General features: G+C 42.8%; 2 protein-coding genes across 2 annotated transcripts; both read right to left on the bottom strand.

Moving 5' to 3' along the window:
• Positions 1-437: 437 nt before the first annotated feature.
• elmod3 (ELMO/CED-12 domain containing 3) lies at positions 438-10,207 on the bottom strand. The gene is made up of 13 exons (XM_069683722.1): positions 10,155-10,207; positions 7,917-8,683; positions 7,080-7,151; positions 6,910-6,984; positions 6,754-6,823; positions 6,377-6,439; positions 6,203-6,291; positions 5,909-6,032; positions 5,688-5,810; positions 5,245-5,375; positions 4,829-4,905; positions 4,601-4,728; positions 438-4,171 (listed from the first exon to the last, which is right to left on the bottom strand). The coding sequence occupies exons 2-13, from the start codon at positions 7,950-7,952 to the stop codon at positions 3,927-3,929; spliced, it is 1,233 nt and encodes a 410-aa protein (XP_069539823.1). The 5' UTR covers positions 7,953-8,683; positions 10,155-10,207; the 3' UTR covers positions 438-3,926.
• A 1,832-nt stretch (positions 10,208-12,039) lies between these two features.
• star (steroidogenic acute regulatory protein) lies at positions 12,040-14,341 on the bottom strand. The gene is made up of 7 exons (XM_069682870.1): positions 14,278-14,341; positions 13,951-14,058; positions 13,717-13,844; positions 13,422-13,580; positions 13,126-13,310; positions 12,713-12,806; positions 12,040-12,159 (listed from the first exon to the last, which is right to left on the bottom strand). Exons 1-7 carry the CDS (start codon positions 14,339-14,341, stop codon positions 12,040-12,042), a joined length of 858 nt encoding a protein of 285 aa, XP_069538971.1.
• Between the last annotated feature and the right edge of the window lie 4,385 nt (positions 14,342-18,726).

The following is an 18,726-nucleotide window of genomic DNA, read 5'->3' as shown; positions in this document are numbered from 1 at the left end:
ATATATATATATATATATATCCATCTATACTGCTTATCCTGTTCAGGGTCGCAGGGGGGCTGGAGCCTCTCCCAGCTATCATTGGGCGAGAGGCGGGGTACACCCTGGACGGATCGCCAGTCAATCACAGGGCTGACACACAGAGACAGACAACCTTTCACGCTCACATTCACACCTATGGGTAATTTAGAGTCACCAATGAACCTAACGAGCATGTCTTTGGACTGTGGGAGGAAGCCGGAGACCCCGGAGTGAACCCACACGGGGAGAACATGCAAACTCCAAACAGAAAGGTCCCCCAACCAGGATAAGGAACCTTCTAGCTGTGAGTATATATGTATATTTGTACACAATTAATAAGCACAAAAATAATTCAATTCAGTTAAAAGTGACAAAAGATTACACAGAGAAGATCTTTTAGTTTTTAAACAGCATTTATTTAGCTTTTTCCATACAATACATTTAATGTACAACAGCACATACTGTATTCTGAAATTACTCTCAGTATAAAATAGGGCTTCTACAATCAAGGTACAGTCATAAAATGCTCTGAGGGACATGACGACGACGGCAACAGTAAAACACCTTCATATAAAGCGCAGGATCTTGAGAGAAGTGATTGTTTTTGACGAGCTGCTGCAGAACTTCACAGCACACCTCTCAGAGCATCCGACATCCTGCAAGAACCCGTTTTTGTGTTTTTTTCTCTTGGTTCTGGTTTCACAACTCAGGAGTTTCTAAATGATGATCAAACGCATAAGAATATGATCTAATACAACTGCAGAAAATATAACTTTTGGTCATATGAGAGGATAAATCAGGCCTTGTTTGGATACTGAATATATACCAAGGTCAAAGCATACACCGCATTATGACTGCTAATCAAGCCTATATCTTTACAATCATATATTGAACTGTTTGTCTGTGACTGTCGCTGTAAAGATCGGGTGGTTTCTGAGTGTTTTCCTGGACATCAAACACTTAAACACAGCAAAAGTATACTGTACTATCACCGAAGCCACAAGAAAACCAGCTTATTTCAAACATCAGCCAATTAAAGGTCGTTTTAAAAAGGACGTTTTTTATCTGCAGATGTGCATCAGAGCGCGTGTGGGCCTATATATTATCTATAAATGTGTCTTTAAATAGAATACACTTAACATTGACCAGCTTTTTGTGTTAGTTTGCTATTACATAGTGCTTCAGGTGTTGAATATACATTATATAACATGTCCAATTGGTATGAGAGAAGGCCTAGGTAGAAGGAAACATAAAAAGAGTCTGACTGAGAGGAGAGAAAGAAGAGATTTGTCTCAAGTCTTGAGGTAAGCAATGTGTTTCAGTATAATGCCCTACAGACAATCATACAGTTACAATCATTAATTCTCTATATACAAACTTCCTGATTTACATACACTGTACTGCTCCTCAGTTTAAAATTTAATAAAACTAAGCGTGAGATCATATCCGCGGTGCAATTGTTTTTAGAGCGAGGAGGGGGATCCACAAAGCTGTTTAATGAGGAGGGCGATGATGAACATTATGGCTATTGAAGATGGCCTGTTTCCTCTTGCATACGTCACACATACTATCAAATATCTACAACAGTGCAAATTTTCCTGTTCAATCAAAACACTCGCAAACGATTGGCTAAACTACATCAGCTCGTATTTGAAGTCACATGGTGGAGACCGGAGGTGAACTATCGGAGGAGATGCTTACATAGAAAATGAACATGCCTGCGTGTTTTTATGTTTGTATCCATTAGGCCTGCATGTTTTAGGGGTCACATCTACTCTGGTTACTGCCATACATGAATGGAGGAAGTCTAATGTGGCACGGTGGCTCAAATGAAAGAAAAAATAAGGAAGCGAGGACCAACCAGCACTTTTCCCCAACATGGCTCCACTGGATGTAGGCACCGTTTTCACTGTTACCTTCTTAGAAGACAAACTGAGCTCAATAACTTTTAAAGCCTATCCCACATCGATCCAAAACAAACGCCGCACCACCTTAAAGTGTGTCTACTGAAGGAGACTTAATGCAAATACGAAATAAATGTGCTATAGTAGTAACAGTTTGCGCACTCGTCGACACTACGGACTGTAACTGAGACGTGACATCAACAAGCTTTACGAAGAGGAGGAGGCTATAAGATGCTACAGTACTAGTGCTACCTGAACATGCTACAGATTGAGACTACGACGATGGGAGACGGTTTCACATTAGCACAGAGCAGGAACCAGCTTTGCTGAGGAGCTCTACCCATTCTGAAACCAGCTGTGTCCAGAACAAGCTGTGTGGTTTTTTAAAAAAGCAAACCAAAGAATGTGTTCCTTCAGGATAAATCTGGTCCTCAGAAATGCTATGTACCATTTTTAAAATGACTGAAGTACCGCTGTGCAGCTTGATGGATCAAGTACTTAGTAAAGCTGGCTTATTGTGTGCAGAGGAAAGCACCCCATCTGTAGTCAGTTCCTGTCATATAACACACACACACGCTCGCACACACACATTCGCTCGCACAAGCGCACAAACCCTGAAGTTAGGAACGATTTCTATCGTCACACAGCACTATCGTTTGATTATCATTGAGTAAGAGCTGGGATTGCATACTGTACCATACATCTCCTAGGAGAGGCACCCTTCATCAATATCAGCTCATTCAGTTCATTTCACGCACACGCACAAACACACTGGAATAAATTTTGAACTGGTCAAAGAAAATTACAATCACATGCTTTATAACGGAATGTAGAGAAAGCTCAGCCAGACCTTCGACCTCAGCCGGGACCAAACCGAACACACAGAAGCGTCTCCTCGGCTTTTACCGCGATACGGTCGAGACGTCAGAGGACGCTCTGGTGGAACAATGTTTAAAATCCTTCTCACCATCAGTTTCATAACACATTTCTGAAGTTCTTTAACACATAACTGTGAAGTTATGACAAACATCCCCTTCAGAAAAGACTAAAATATTCATTTTTAAATTATTTAAAATATATTCCCCCATATTAGGTGGGAGCTCTGGACCTAGTCTATCAGACCCCTATCAGACATCACTATTCACCAACAACTGGTTATACCTGCACACATCTGGACTGACAGTCCATTTTTCTTTCAGATGACGTATATTTCATTCACTCTAAGAGAGGATGCAGAGCGGTCGGACTTTAAAAGCAAGCTGCGTTAAAGTCCGCTTTGTAAGATTTTCAGAGCCTCCACTTCTGCTTCTCGCTCAGATATTCTGCATCTATCCGTCGCTCTCTACTCATGCTGAGAGAAAACCAGCCTCTGTCTCGTCGCCATGAAGTTAACAGAGTATTAAACAATATGTCTGATAACGCAGCCCTTAGCTTACATTATGAGCCGTTAGCGTGCTCATGTGATGGAGCTGTATCCTGGGAGCGCGATAAACACCAAGCCTTTGAAGAAGCCGCTCCATGCCATGCTACCCCCTCTGACAGAGAGATCCTGGGGACACTAGTGTGTGCGTTTTGGACTTCTAGGCAGATAGAGTTTAACCACAAGAATTTGGCAGCTATTGATTTGGCTACTAAATCCACAGAAAAGTGCAAACATTCACTTTCTTGCTGTTTTTGTGACATCTTGCGTTTTCAGCTCTTTTTATTTGATTGGTCTGCTTTTTCTGTTTAAAAAAAATAAATTAATCATTAATAAAAAAAAGAAAAGTCAAATAAAATTCTGAAAGACCCCTTAGCTTAATCTGATCAAAGTGCAGCACCCCAGCATCAGTGGAAGGAGTGGAAGTGTTTGAATGGGTTCAGAAAGCAGGTCCTGGATCAGGCTCTGCTGGGGTTCTAGCTCTCTGAGAGTAAGGACTCGCACATACTGTAATAGTTACTCACAAACAGGATAGCTCGCGCACACTCACACACATACACACATTCTCGCAAAAGTCTAGCTTAGATGAGTCTGGCCTCTCCCTCCATGTCTGGCGGTAGATCACACACTCCCGTGAAGTGCATCTCCTTTCCCTTGCTGCCCGTCCCAGCTCTGGCGCCTCGTTCCCCCAGGCTGGGAGAGGGCTGCTGGGCCTGGGGGTCTGGCGACGTCCCACGGGGGATTCCACCTGCCCGCCTCTCTTTCAGGAAGACCTCTAGTCGGCGCAGCATCTGCTTGGGGTTCTTTTTGGCAAACAGCTCCACTTCTGAAGGGTTAGAAAACACAGACACTGTGGAGATCATGCCGGGAGGACAATCTGTGTTTGAGTCTGTTTCTGTAGTCTGACTGTTGAGTTCAACGCACAGACGCATGATGCAGGTTTTAAAGGGAGAGTGCGACATTTCATGAAACTTTCTGGAGGGTTGGAATGGACAATGGACACATGTAACATGCTTTGTTGCTTTGCTAACCACCTTTTCTGCTAACCTAACAGAAACCACCTTCGAGGACTTCTAAGGCCCATCAACAGATTTTACTTTATCTCATCTGTTTTATGTGTAAAAATGACACCCCGGGTTATGTACAGGAGTCTTTTTTGGCCAGGTGCAGCTCCATGAATCCATTGTTTTTTTGTGTAGGTGGGTTTTGTTGGCTTTGTGTGCTTCAAACATAAAAAATACACAATTTTATTTACCTTTTAGTACAAAGCCAGAGTCAACAATGGTCTTCTGTTGGGTCCTCCACAGTTGGTACAGGTGCAGATACGTGGCAACGTAGAACTCATTCAGCACACCAACTACTTGCTGACGACGATTGCACTCCCTGGTTTGACCGGAGAGCGGTGTAAAAGTGAGAAGAGAAGAAACAGACTCATACAAACTCAAGAAAATACTTTAAAACAAACTGAGGATCAGTGACTCACTTGGACAGGGCCTCCTCTCTGAGTACTTGCAGAGCGATGCGGGTCATGTTGATTGACATCACACTGAATGGAAAGTTCTAAAACAAAGAAAAAACACAAGAAAATTTAAGTCCACGAGGAGTGCTTACTGACTACAAGAGCGAGTCCTGAAACATGCTCGTCTTTACAGACTTCACTGATCCCTGAGGGGAAATTCTCTTTCTCACTCTGGTTCCCTCTGCAGGGAGGACAGAGGCCAGGGTCAGCTACAAAGCAGCACGCCTGGAGAGGAAGGGGTTTCAGTTTCTCTCTGAACGATCAGTGAAATCTGAGTCCTGAACCAGTTGTCCAAAATGAACATGAACATAAATCACATCTCCAATAAATAAAACACAAGAATGCGTGCAAACGTTTGCTCTTGCATGACCTGGTGATACCTGTGTGGGGTGTTGTGATAACTTGTAGATGTCTCTGGCCAGCGGCAGAGTCTCTGGGTCCATCACAAAGTACAGAGTGTGCATCAGTCCCAGGAAACCAGTGCCACGTAGGTCAGTGGCTGGATCTGTACCTGCAGAACGGCAAACAAACCAACACACAAAGTCAAAAAAGATTTTCTGTCACTAAATAGTTATTACAGCATCAAACTGAGGCTTCAGAATCAGTTAGTTAAATTAATTAATGCATTTTTTTTTAAAGAAACCTTGAATAATGTAGAAATAAAATGTTTTAAATCGACATTTGCTGATAAATTATAAAATTTCTTTACATTTAAAGGCGATAACACTGTTGAAATGAATGAGCAGTAGTTCAGAACAAAGGTGTATTTAACACGAGCATCCACAGACCTGTATTTATAGAAAAGAGTGTAAAGAGGTCTTACCCTGAAAGCCGATATTTTCCCAGTGTGCCCCAAAGCGAGGGCAGTCCAGCCTGCTGCCGATCAGCCTCTTATAAATGGTCTGGAGGACACGCATGTGGACTGTTTGGCTGTTGTCCACATGGCCTGTAGAAAATAAAGACACACAGTAATAATCGAAAGTTAATATCAGTGGATTATTAGAAACACATTTACCCCAACAGGCCCGGCAAACACACACTCACACTGTGCGATGGCGAAGACCAGATCCCTCTCCTCCAGGAGTTCTCTGTGAAGCCGTGGAGGTCCGAAGAGGAAGTGTGTGATGGCCGCCAGACCGGTCCTGCGAATGGTCGGTTGGATGTTCTTCTACAGAGAGAGGTGGTGACAAAAATACAATAATTATACATACATGTACAAATCCAAAAGAAATCTGATCGTCTCATATTTTAATAGTTATTTCGTAATGACAACAATAAGAGAACTGCAATTTCCATGATGATTTGATTTGAGGATAATTGAAATCAAACATTCCTTACCAGCAAGTCCCCGAGGTCTGTGGTCTGAAAGTACTGCAGGGCTTCATTGAAGGAGATGATTGGGGTCGGGTTCGAGTCCTCAGTGAGAGCTGGAGGATATTACACAACAAAGTTAGAACAGAACTTGCACGCAAATGTTTAAAAAAAAAAGTGAAACCGTGAGATGCAGCTGACCTGGTTGGATGTTCTCCAGAGCCTCCCACTCCTCTCTGGCCTTTTCCAAATCCACATCTTCCTCTGTGGAGAGAAGTTAAAAAATTAAGGAGTCGCACACACAATGTAAGAGGATGAGTATCTACACAGCCAATGAGCTATGGTGCAAAAGCTGTCGCCCATCCAGTTCATTCTCTGTCATAAATCCTTCCTGTCTAACAGACCTGCATCATTTAGAGTGCCGCTGAGACCCTGCGCATCCTCCAAGCGTGCAACCTGCACTCCTGAGGGAGGTTTTACCTGCAACACTCGCCTGGTATCTAAGATACACTCACATATTCCTGTGGGAAGAGGATGTGAGACAAATGTGAGGCTGAATGAGAGTCTGTGTGTGTTACCTGCAGGCTTAGGCTCGTCCCCTCCAGCTGCCAGGGTCTGCAGGAGACCATTCTGCTTCAGTGCTGAAATCTGGACAATCACCAAACAATTAGATTGTTACATTCAAAGAGGGACACGTTGGCTGAAGTGAGAGGTTAACATTGAAATGTAATTACCGGCAGGGATCTGAGTGGTGCGCTGCCGTTGGTGTGATCTTTGACATTATGACTTATTATCAGTCCGTTCATGACCTGAGAAGACAGAAGTGTGGCGGTTTCAAAATAAGACTTGCCAGGAATAAAAAATTACAGTGAATCAATGAGAGGTTCATTTTAGCTGCACTCACTGGCTTATGGTTGGAGTGTCCATTGGTGATTTCCTCTAATGGTTTACATTCATGGGACAAACCATTCAGGCCCTAAAAGGAGGGCAGCAACACAGACAGATGCTTCAGACATGAATATAAAAACACTGCAGCTTCTTTTCAGATCACTGCATACGTCTTAATAATGTTTTTTTTTGTTAGTTCTGGCATCCCAGGAAATCAAAAACAAACTTAAAATTTAAGTTCAACAAGCCAAAGAAAACCTCAGAGTTGCTGAACATTTCACTTCTCCTCACTTGTTAGAAAGCTTCCTGTATTGGTGTTTGTGCGCATTAAGAATCAGGTATTTTAAGAGTGCACTTCCTGTGAGGATAACTCTCCCTGCCATGTTAGGTTGCATCCAGCCAAGCATGGGGACATACTTATCCGACTGTTTACAAAAGAAGCAAAACACGAGGCTAAAGGCCAGGGAGGAGAAGAAGTAATGTTACGGCTACAGAACCAAGCTGGGGATAAGGGAAATGCCCTGTCAGCTGCCACTATGGCAACATCCCAAGCGAGGCAGAGCAGAGATTACAGCTAAAGCAGAGGGAGAACGCTTGACCTAAGGCCTAAAGGTAAACACATGTGACAGAACTGCTTAAACAAATCAGCTCTTAATTGTTTAACATCGTAGCACAGAGTGAAACAGGAGGGAGAAAGTTATCATCAATATACCGAGACGGCGCCTTGTTCCATTTTGCTGAACAACACAGCGGGGGTTGCTTTGATTTAATGGTGTTACGTTGCTGTACACCAAAACACTGGAACGAGATTACCAATTACAAACTTAAAAGACCAAAGGTGAAATAGTTTTACCTCAGTGTGGGTTGTGACATCAATGTCTTCTTCCATTGCATATGAGTGTGTTGGCTGGCGAGCGTGTTCCTGATCCGGGCCTTTAAAGGCTTCTGTAGTCCTGGACTGAGATGGGCTGAGGAGCTGATGCAAGGACCACCATGGTGTCTGTAGTGCACATTTGTAGTGACTGCAAGTATCTATGCTTCTCTCCTTTCCTCCTCATATACATAGAGAAATCAGACTCCAGAGTCACCAGTACGATTTTGCAGAAGTGTCACTGTCACTGGTTGTACACACCATATTCTCTGTGTTCTATGTCTGGTGTTGTTTTGATGGCAGTCCAGGTTTATAGCGGCTCCAAAGTCAAACCTTGAGCATCTACACTAAGAGGAATGTGCAGGTATCAGTCTACAAGAGCTGACAGGAGGAAACAGCAATCCATCAACACACAAGTTTCCTGGAAACCTGCCTCCTTCCTCTCCTCCACAGATCTGCCCGGCCGGTGGGTTCACTCCTCAGCCCCATCAGAAGTGCACAGATGCTGGATAACGACATCACTTTTCAGGGCTGGGTTCTCCTCGCCCGAGACCTTTCATTACTTTGACACTGAAGACAGATCCAGTACAGTTGCAGTTTACTTTACTGGCACCAAAGCTGTGTTATGTCTTCAGTCTCACATGGAACAGAAGCACACGTCCAAAGTAAGAAGTGCAGGTGTCCAGTGAGTTGTGGGTCATGGAAATAGTCCTGTGGAGGTGCTGTCATATGCACACAATATCTGCAAACTAGAACAAATTGAATATTTAAGCTACACAGGTGATAAGCATTGTTCAATGAGCAAATTACACATAAAATGTTACTTACAATAACATGTTAATAAAATATGAGTTTAATTATGTTAAACTTCATAACAATTCAGCTACTAGCTGCACAAGACAAAATGATGTATTCTTGTCATGCATTTAACTATTAAGAAGAGGAGCAGACGGTATTAAGTATAAGTATTTAACTATACATTTAAAAGAGCAATACTTGACTTTAGCCATGCTACCTTAAAACTCTACTCAGTGGTATACTCAGGCTGTTTGAGGGGCAGGGGCAAAAAATAATAAAATGGGCACCAGTTGTATGCCATGGGGCACGAGTGTGCAGAAAGTTGTGACGCGAAACAGGGGCAACTAGGGACATCCTATACTATAGACACTACTATACTATACTATAGACTTCCCATGAGGGCACATTGTCTCACAGGTAGTAAGTGTGGATGAGGACACTTTCGCAGCATTTTTTTTAAACATGGGGGCTCCAAGGGGGGCAACTACCCCAACTGCCCCCCTCCTGAGTACACCACTGCTTCTACTGAACTACAAAACAGTTTCAACTCCAGGTCATCTATTTGACAGCGAAACTAGTTTTAAAATAGGATTTTACATACAAAAAATACAATGGGCTAATGCAGCTTTAGGATGCTTTAGATTAAAGTACCCACCAGTTTAAATATGTAGATAAAATATCGCTTCAATAAAATTTTGATTACATATTAATAACTCAACAATACAATTGTATAGGCGTAGTCTCACCACCAATGAGTACTTCTAATTTAAACCTTTCAATGCAGGACTTTTACTTGTAATAAAGTGTTTCCATAGAGCAGTTTTTGCTACTTTTACTGAATTAAATCACAGCTAGGTTAAAAAAAAAAAAGGTCTAAAATAAGAAAGTCAAAGTCATGCACAGTAGAGTACACCCACAGTTTTCTGACATAATCTCTAAATGTATCTAAAAAGTGAATCTTTATCAGGTGACAGTTGTTCCTGTAACACACCGCCTCTGACAGCTTCAGCAGCAGCTAGCCAACATTAGCAACCAACAAGCTAGCAGTATGTCAGCTAGCAGCCCCGCAGGCACAAAGACGCAGCTACAGCTGCTCCTCAAACCGACAATGCAACGTCCACGTCTACTGCATGCAACACAGGCGAAATTTACCGCAAACACCCAAACTATTTATGTCATAAATAAGAAGTGCAGTTAAATAGTTAAGACCAAGCCAACAGAAGAAAAGCCAGCTGTCAGGCTAACTAACGGGCTAGCAGTAGCTCTGTTGAACTGTAACGGGGATGGAGTCGGAGCCAAAACCCGACAGCTCCTCACGGATTCATTGTTTTTGTCATTTAGGCATATTTAAAACCCGTAAAAAACACTGCGTGCTACGGCCTGTCTGACAACATTATGCGATATAAAGCATTTCAAAAGTACCTCAGTTTCTGACTGTTTCTCCCTCCAATCTCAGCTTCCCTTCCCCCGTCCAGTGGCCACGGTAATTTCAAGTGCATCCTGGGAATTGTGGTTTCCTGTCAGACCCTAGTTTCATTACGTCATTGCACTCAGATATTGTAGGCTCAGAGAGCAGGGAGCCTGTGTGACCTCCTTTTCTATCTACATCTCCCACCAGCACAGATTCTTTTCTAAAAATACAATACAAAGTTTAATGTTTTCATCCGAACCAGATCATGAATAGAAGAATAATGAATAAGATATAAAGATTTTTTATTGACTTTGACAGCCTCTAAGAGTGCAAGAATGTGCCTACATTTCTCTCTGACTGATGTTTGGAATTGAATTTCAGTCAGGGACACATGGATGAATACTGGATGGAGAAAAAAACCAAATGTAATCAAGTCTGTCATCAGTGCCAGGGATTCAAAATGACTGCCAGATAGCTTGTTTTGTCTTCCTGGATAATTTTCCCTGTCCTAAGCCCGAATTTCTCCTCTCTTCACTTTAGACAAATAATGAAACAAGATCTCCAAGTGGCTGCAACCCTCCTCACATCTGCTTATGTTCAGATTTTTTAAGGGATTTCAACCAGATGTAAATTATTACCCACTGGAACATTCTGTCAAGGAGGACAAAATGTTTGTTTTGAATTACACAAGCCAGAGGTTGGAACAATTCAGCTGAAGTTTGTTTTATTTAGAGCGCACTGGAGTCAGGATCAACAAAACGGGGCATTTGTCTTAAAGGCCCGAATACTGAAAATGTTGGAAAAAGTTAAAACCACTACGGCTGATCGCTACTTCCTGTTTCACGTCGGAAACTTCCTTCAGGTCTTAGTGGTACAAAATAATAACATGATTCTGAGGTAGCTGGCGAGTCTCGTAAAGCCAACTTAATCAAGTGGAACAGAGAGTGAAAACTGCTCTACATCCAAGAAAATGTGCCGTTACGAAACCTTTTGGATCGATTAAAACGACACAAGATCGGAAAAATGTTACACAACTCTCAATGATGGTGGACAGATTTCCTGTTTGGGATGAAATCCATCGTGACTCGATGTTGGGGAATGTGCTGCTGGCTCCCACCAAACTGCTGGGCTCCTCACACGTCTGAGCGGCCAAACACCTGCTCGTTCTGGCAAACTGTCAGTCTAAAAACCCATCAAGGAGCAGGAAGACATTTTTTATGAACGAAATCTGTCAAGGCTTAAAAAAGAACCTGAAATGTATCTGTCTCCTTCTCAAAGCTGAATGGGAATTAAGGTGTAGTTCCCAAGATAAATTGTAGCTTTTCTCCTCAGTTTTCTGTTTTTCTTGGTTATTTTTTCTCACATGTGTCATTAATGAATCAAACATGACCAATGAAATATTTTACGAGCTTTTATTTTGGTTCTCATGCATCAGGATAAGACAGATTCTCCGAACTGCTTTTCTGCTTCTCCAACAGCACAATAAAATCACAAAGACATAAATATCATTGACGATCATCCATTAACTTGCAGCCATTGTAATGTAATTCATGTGCTCGACATCAATAAATAAAACACAGAAATAAAAGTGCAATTTCACAGCAGAGGGAGGGACAATTAATGAGGTGTTATCAGGAGGAAAACGTTGTTTTACTACTAAAACATGTCTTCAGAGGAGTGATGCGTTAGAAACAGTCAGATTACATACATTGTCAGTGCTAAAAAACACACTTTTGCCAGTTGAAACCAACATCTGTGCTCGGGATTTCCTACAATCATCTGATCTCCGTGATGCTCTCTGTGTTTTTTCAGCAGTAAGAAGCAGATTTGATTTTTAAATGAGCAGAGGTTCCTCGTCTGCCGCCGGTGAGCTCACAGCTCAGGAGGCGTCTTGTGTCAGCAGGCAGGAGCCATCTCCATAGAAATGTTGTTAGCCATCCTTTGCCTGAGGTGGTTGGCGAAGTCCACCTGCGTCTGAGAGAGCACTCTGTTTATGATCGTCTTTGGGATCCAGCCCTGCAGACAACACAGATACAGACAACGTAAGATTAGTAAACAGGGTCTTTAGATTCTGTTTTCTACACAGTATTACCTTTAAAGAGGGGGTATTATGCTGTTCCACATTTTAAGACATATAATGTTACAATGTTGGATGTCCATGCCAAACAGGGGTGAAGTTTTAAATCTGTAGGTCAAAGTATGTTCAGCTCAGTCTGCAGGCTGCTGAGAACGCCAGGTTTCACACAGTTTTTTCTACACGCTGCACTTTAAGTGCAGCCCCAGCAGGCTTCGGAGAGCTGGCCAATCAGAAGAAAGCGGGCTTGTAGGGGTGGGGTTTCTTAAAGGGACAGAGTCATTTCAGGCAGAGGCTGTATGAGGGCCTGCACAGAGCACCAGTGTGAGAAAAATTTGGATTTTTTTAAACTGTACATTATGCTAAGCTACTCCACAGGTATCACAGAGTCAAATATGAAACTTGAAATTAGCATAATAACTCCCTCTTTAAGGTTGTGCATATTTTCATTGGAAAACAGTGTGGATATTACTGTGGAGAATGAACGTCATATACCTTTAGATCTATATTTAACAACCAGGTGAACTTGGTCTTATTGGGGTCTTCAGCAGAGGGCTTCATCACTATACAGGTGGGCCCGTTCTCCGCTCTGAAAATGAAGGTATCATTATAAAACAGCAGTTAAAACAACATCAAGTTCTTGTAACGTTGAGGCCTGGGATGTCAGAACGCCTTTTATAAAACGTTTGCTCAATGTTACATAAAAACAAAGGTATAACATGCTGACTGCAACTTTCTGAAAATGTTTTCAGAGAACGTTCCAAACATTGCACATAACATTCTCAGAACGTTCTTAGAACAAAACATTTCTAGCTGGGTATCCATTGCATACAAATACTCCGGATTGATTGACTCTTTATATATAAATGCATGCACATGTCAGAACAAGTACATTATTTTTGACTCACCTGACCACGCCCCTCTGCTCGGGCATGTTCGGGTGCTGCGTGGACATTCCCGCCAGGAAGCAGGTGGATCCTCTGCGTTTGGCACAGCGGACGCTGACAAAGTCCCTCGGTCCCACCACATTGCCTGGCGTCTCTGAAGACACCTCGTGGGTCACCATCGTGTCCTGGCCGATCTTTTGAAGGATCTGTGGGACCACATTTTGAAATTCAGTCAGACATATTTGTTTTATGTTGACTTTTGCAGAAGAAGCAGAATCTTAAGTGATGCATGTTCATGCTGCTACGTCTCTTCTTACCTTGACCTGCTTGACGTTCGGGTTCCACTCCCCCATCTGCTCCATATTTCCCACCAGCTCCTGGTAAAGATTGTCAGGATGTTGCTCCAGCATTACTTCCAGCTTGAACACCTTCCCGATGTCAGGCAACATCTTACTCAGGACTTTGTCTCCATTTGCCTGTAAAAAAAACCCCACACAATTTCTAATCATACTCGTGAGACAAACCCTTTAATTGTCCATCAGAGGCAGTAGGAACTGCAGCCATTACTTCCGTTAAATATTGTTCTTGTGTGTGTCTTGTCTCTACACTCACAGCCACAGTCTCAACGGTCCAGCCGTCCTGCTCGCTGAGGATGCTGATGGCCTTCTGTAAAGCATCTTCGCCTTGTTTCACATATGACATCTCTGCCTCGCTGTAACCCTCCTCTTCAATCCTTGAACCTGGAGACGAGGAGCGCAGGAGGCAAAACAGTGATGAGCCGATTGAGCTATTAAATCAAGTCTGTTACTCCATTATTTCTCTCTGTGATCCCACTGAATAACTCACTCAGGAGGGAGCTTCGTCTGCGAACTTGGCTGATCCAGTTGCTTGGGCCCGGGCCTGAAAGTCTGCTCAGCTCATGATGAATGGCCACCATGGCGTTCTTCCTCAAACCTGGGAGGCAGAAAATACTGCATTTAAATCTATTAACAGCATGTGCAGCATATCAAGAGAGGAAATCACAAGAAAATCCAATAAGAAATCTTAGCTATGTTTAATAAGCCTCTATTCAGAACTCCATTAAGAAAATGTGCATTTTTGAGCATTGAGTTAAACAGGGGGAAAAGTAGGCCAAGGCAAGAGTGATATATGTGAGTTTAATCTCTCACTCACCTGTCATGTTCCTCATATGCCGGTAGGAGATGCCAGCGCACAGTTTGAAGGTTGCAGGCAGCATTTTTTCTGTAGCAGGAGTGTTGGCAGCTTAAAGAGAACTTAAAAAAAAGTGTAAAATCAAGTCAATTGCAAAGATTAAATCACTTGCTGAGGTGTAGATCTCCCTGGAAGACGTGTAAGAGCGACTGAGAGGACTTGTGTTTCTGTCTGTGGATGTTTGAAAGCATCTGTATATATAAGAGCTCTGCCCACAAGGCCGCCGGGCTATCGCCTCATAGATAAACACACACATCACCTCACTCATCCTACGGCCATGTTGCCAAGGTTGCCCGGCGAACACGACGAGCATGTCTCTCTTACAAACACTGTGTCAGATAACGTCCAGTGCCCGGGGCCCACTGCATTGCTCGCACACGCACACACCCACACTCAAACATAGTGTGCGACACAGGAGGGAGCAGCCTCTCTTCGATGATGACAGCGTCCATCAGAGAGGTCAGTGACTCATCCATCCCATCATGGTCAGAAAAATGAGGGCAAAAAAAAAATACTCTTGACTTATTCGTCCCTGTTTTGATTGATATGTAAGTATGATGAAGAAGTGTCATTAACACTTTGTGGAAATGATCAGACATTAAACCTGAAGTTCTGTTTGGGGTGACTAAAGAACACACAGGTTTAGCACTGTTCAGGGATTCCTCTTAAGTTCATGAGAATGGGTTATAAACATTATTGGGTGTCACATTTTAAACACAAAGGGAGAGGGCACAACAAGCAGACTTCAGACGTATTTATGATAACAAAAGGGAAAAAACAAAAGGCTTACAGTTCGAGAGTCCATCAGGAGCAGGTAAGAAATAAGAATCACCATAATCACAAGGTAATAATCACAAAATATCCACAAAGTCCAGAAAACAGAAAGGAACCATAGGAACAGCACCAGGAGTTAATCCACATAAGAAACATGGTGAGGTGTGATCAAATAAATTTGGCAAGAAACAGAAGAAGACAAAGATACACTGAAGGTAAAGGGTGAATCCCGGTTCGGACATAGGGGGCCTCTCTGTGTGTTCTCCCTGTGCATGCGTGGGTTCCCTCCGGGTACTCCGGCTTCCCCCAACAGTCCAAAGACATGCTCGTTAGGATTATTGGAGACACTAAATTACCCGTAGGTGTGAGTGTAAGCATTAAGGTTGTCTGTCTCTATGCGTCAGCCCTGTGATTGACCCACCTCTCGCCCAATGACAGCTGGGATAGGCTCCAGCACCCCCGCGACCCTGAACAGGATAAGATAGATAATAGATAATAATAGATATATACAATCATACAAAAGGCGGGAAAAGACAGAAACAGGAAGTACAGCTAAATACAACATAAAGGAAAGTGACAAACTAAAACAGGAAATGATAACTTAACACTGAAGTACATCAAGGGATGAAACATGACCACTTCAGGAAGTAGACTAACATGCTGTTCAAGTGACTCTTTGGCGAACCAAGGGAATATAGATGAGCTCCTGCAGTGTGTAGTGTAACAAACATGTAATATTTTCTTGTTTTAAAAACAATTTCATTTCAATAATGTGCGACTTTCAGTAAATTTGCAGGTTCAGTTGTGTCAAAGGGGGCCTAAAACTGGGCTTTAACAAAGTAAGAACATAAAGGATTATATGTATACTGGCGTTTAATAATTTGATATGGAAACTGAGTCACAGCAGCTGTTAGAAGTAAAATGTAATCCTGAGCTTATCATCACATGACCTTTTATTTTGAAGGAGCAGATGGGTCTTGCTCAATGTTATGTTCAAGGGCCTTTAGACTGGAAACATGACTTTTAAAGGACACGACAAACAGCTGAGTTTGTCATTAAGGAAAGAATATTCGAATAATGGCTATATGTTATCCTAATGCATAAAGACAGATGATATGGAAAACAGGGCTTTGCAGTGAAACGAAACCACTCAGTGAGGGTTTAATATTGTTCAGAAGCAGCCCTGTCAGATTTTCCGTGGCGGTCAGACTTGTCAAACACGTTACATTTCACAATACCGACATCCAAACATCAGCTTCACGGCTCTGATTGAGTCACACTCTGGTGTTTCCATAAGGTTCACTTCATCATCAAACATCCACCGTGATCTGTTAATAACATGTTTTATCAAGCCGCTCACATGTTTTCACAACCTTTCTCACAGCGTCCAAGTAAAATCAAACTATCTAACAGTAATATTGCCTCAGTGAGCTGCATGTCAGACGCACATGTAGAGTCAACAGTGCTGTGGAAAGAGAGCAGCAGGCCATCTGATTAGTGAACAGGACAGATGAATGGCTCCCAAAGAAACGCTGAAGTTACCTTAACCTGTAACCTTTGCATCGCTCCGGCCTCCTGCAAGGTGAGTCCTCTCATTATACATGAGAACACACAGACCTAGTACTATCTGACCCATTACACAGACCACACTCCCAGCTGTAGTGCTTTTTCAGAGACAAAAATCAGGAGCCGAAGTGGGTCACATGCTTGTTCCCTGTTTGACAAGAGCAGCTCCTCAGTCCTCTTCGGCATGTCTCTGATGCTGGTCCTGGACTGGAAAGGGTTAAAGGTTTAAGAGTCCTTCCTGTAGACAAGTATCTCTGAAAAGTAAGTGGCTTTCTGTAAGAACTTTTGATTTCCAGACTATATAAATGATGATGTGTTTTAGCCACATCAGCCTAAGTTTGTGTTGCGGTAGCATGTCACTATATTGATTTAAACATGCAGTAAGTTTAGCTCAGAACTGAGGCGGCTTCTGTTATAAAATGTTTGTCCATAGCTACTGTAGAAACATCAATTTTTATGTTTCTCTGGTTTTATTCGCCATCCATCCATCCATTATCCATACCGCTTATCCCGTTCAGGGTCCCAGGGGAGCCAATCCCAGCGGTCATTGGGCGAGAGGCGGGGTACACCCTGGACTGATCGGCAGTCAATCACAGGGCTGACACTCAGAGACAGACAACCTGTCACGCTCACCCCTACGGGCAATTTAGAGTCACCAATGAACCTAACAAGCATGTCTTTGGACTGTGAGAGGAGGCCCAAGTACCCGGAGGAACCACGCATGCAAAGGGAACCAGGAGCCTTGTAGCTGTGAGGCGACAGCACTAACCACTGCACCACCGTACAGCCCTGATTTCATGCTACAGTCAAATTTATTCAGATTCCTTGAACATCTTAGTTCTTTCCAACAATCTTCCCCAAATTGATGGCCTTCGTTTCATGTCTCATATCTATGTTGCATGAAGTAATGAAAGTATCATCTTGCACTAGATGTATGGGTATTCAGTTGATGATGCTTGGACTTGGAGAGGTCAAACTTCTTGTGGCCAGCATCTTCCGAGAGCTTCAGTGGGGATCCACTGTTGCACCCAGGCACAGCGAACACCCTCAGGGCCCTACGCATATATGGAGGACAGAAATACCCCTATCCCACCGAAATTTAACATGTTGACGCGGGTTGTTAAGACCCGGGAGGACCTGCTTATAGATGCCGATTGTCTCTTTTCCCATTGCCAATGGAGTATCCTCCTGTCGGTCTCTTTTCTGCTGCGTCACCATCTGACATCACAAACACGCCCAAAACAGGGTTTGTAAACAGTGAAGATGATACGGTGGTTAGGTCTTTATTGTATCTATTACTCATTCAGTCTGTTTATTAAACTCGGCGCCGACAAATTTGGAACGATATTTGAGCGCTGCTCGGATGGAGACGGGCAGAATTTGTAGCTGAGATGACAACGAGTCACAGAAGTTACAGATGGAGCCGAGGCGATAATTACCCGGGTCTACTGCAGTCATTTGACCCGGGTCTGAACGCCGATTGTAACCTTTCCCACTAAGCAAAAAAGCCGGATGTTAGTGGGTGTTAGTGGGTTTTTTGACCAGTGGGAAAGCGGCTCAAGAAACAGAAAGAGCAGGGGTGGTAGGAAGGGTTGTAGAATGCAACAACACAGGAGGAGAGGGGTAGGTTTGAATTTATGGGAATGCTGGAAGAGGCGTGGTTGAGGTGTGGTCCTGCTCCTGAAACTTTGCTTTCAAGCATCAACAGTGTAGACAGCGAGTCTTATAATACATGCTCTTTAATTATGTATCTCTCCTAAAACAAAACATGCAGCTGTAGTAATTTCTCACAGGCCACAAAGAAAGAAATAAGTATTTTAAACGTAAATGAAGAACAAATTCTACTGTTCTCTTTCTGTGTAAGATACATTGTGAAGTAAGGATGAAAGTAATGTGCGATCAAGCGAGTATCTTGCAAATGTAATGTTTTTAGTATGAAAATTGTGCTGTAAAAGAGTGAATTTGGTACTAAAATCACTCCAACTTTCAAAATATATTCTTGATTAGTTAAACTCCAGTTGCTAAAGTGTCCTATTAACTTACACTGAATTTGGGAATATATTTTTTTAT

This window comes from Semicossyphus pulcher, unplaced genomic scaffold, assembly GCF_022749685.1.
Source record: "Semicossyphus pulcher isolate SPU_LCO1_2020_fin unplaced genomic scaffold, fSemPul1.0.p SCAF_6, whole genome shotgun sequence".
NCBI lineage: Eukaryota > Metazoa > Chordata > Actinopteri > Labriformes > Labridae > Semicossyphus > Semicossyphus pulcher.
This window is presented reverse-complemented; position numbering and strand designations above follow the sequence as displayed.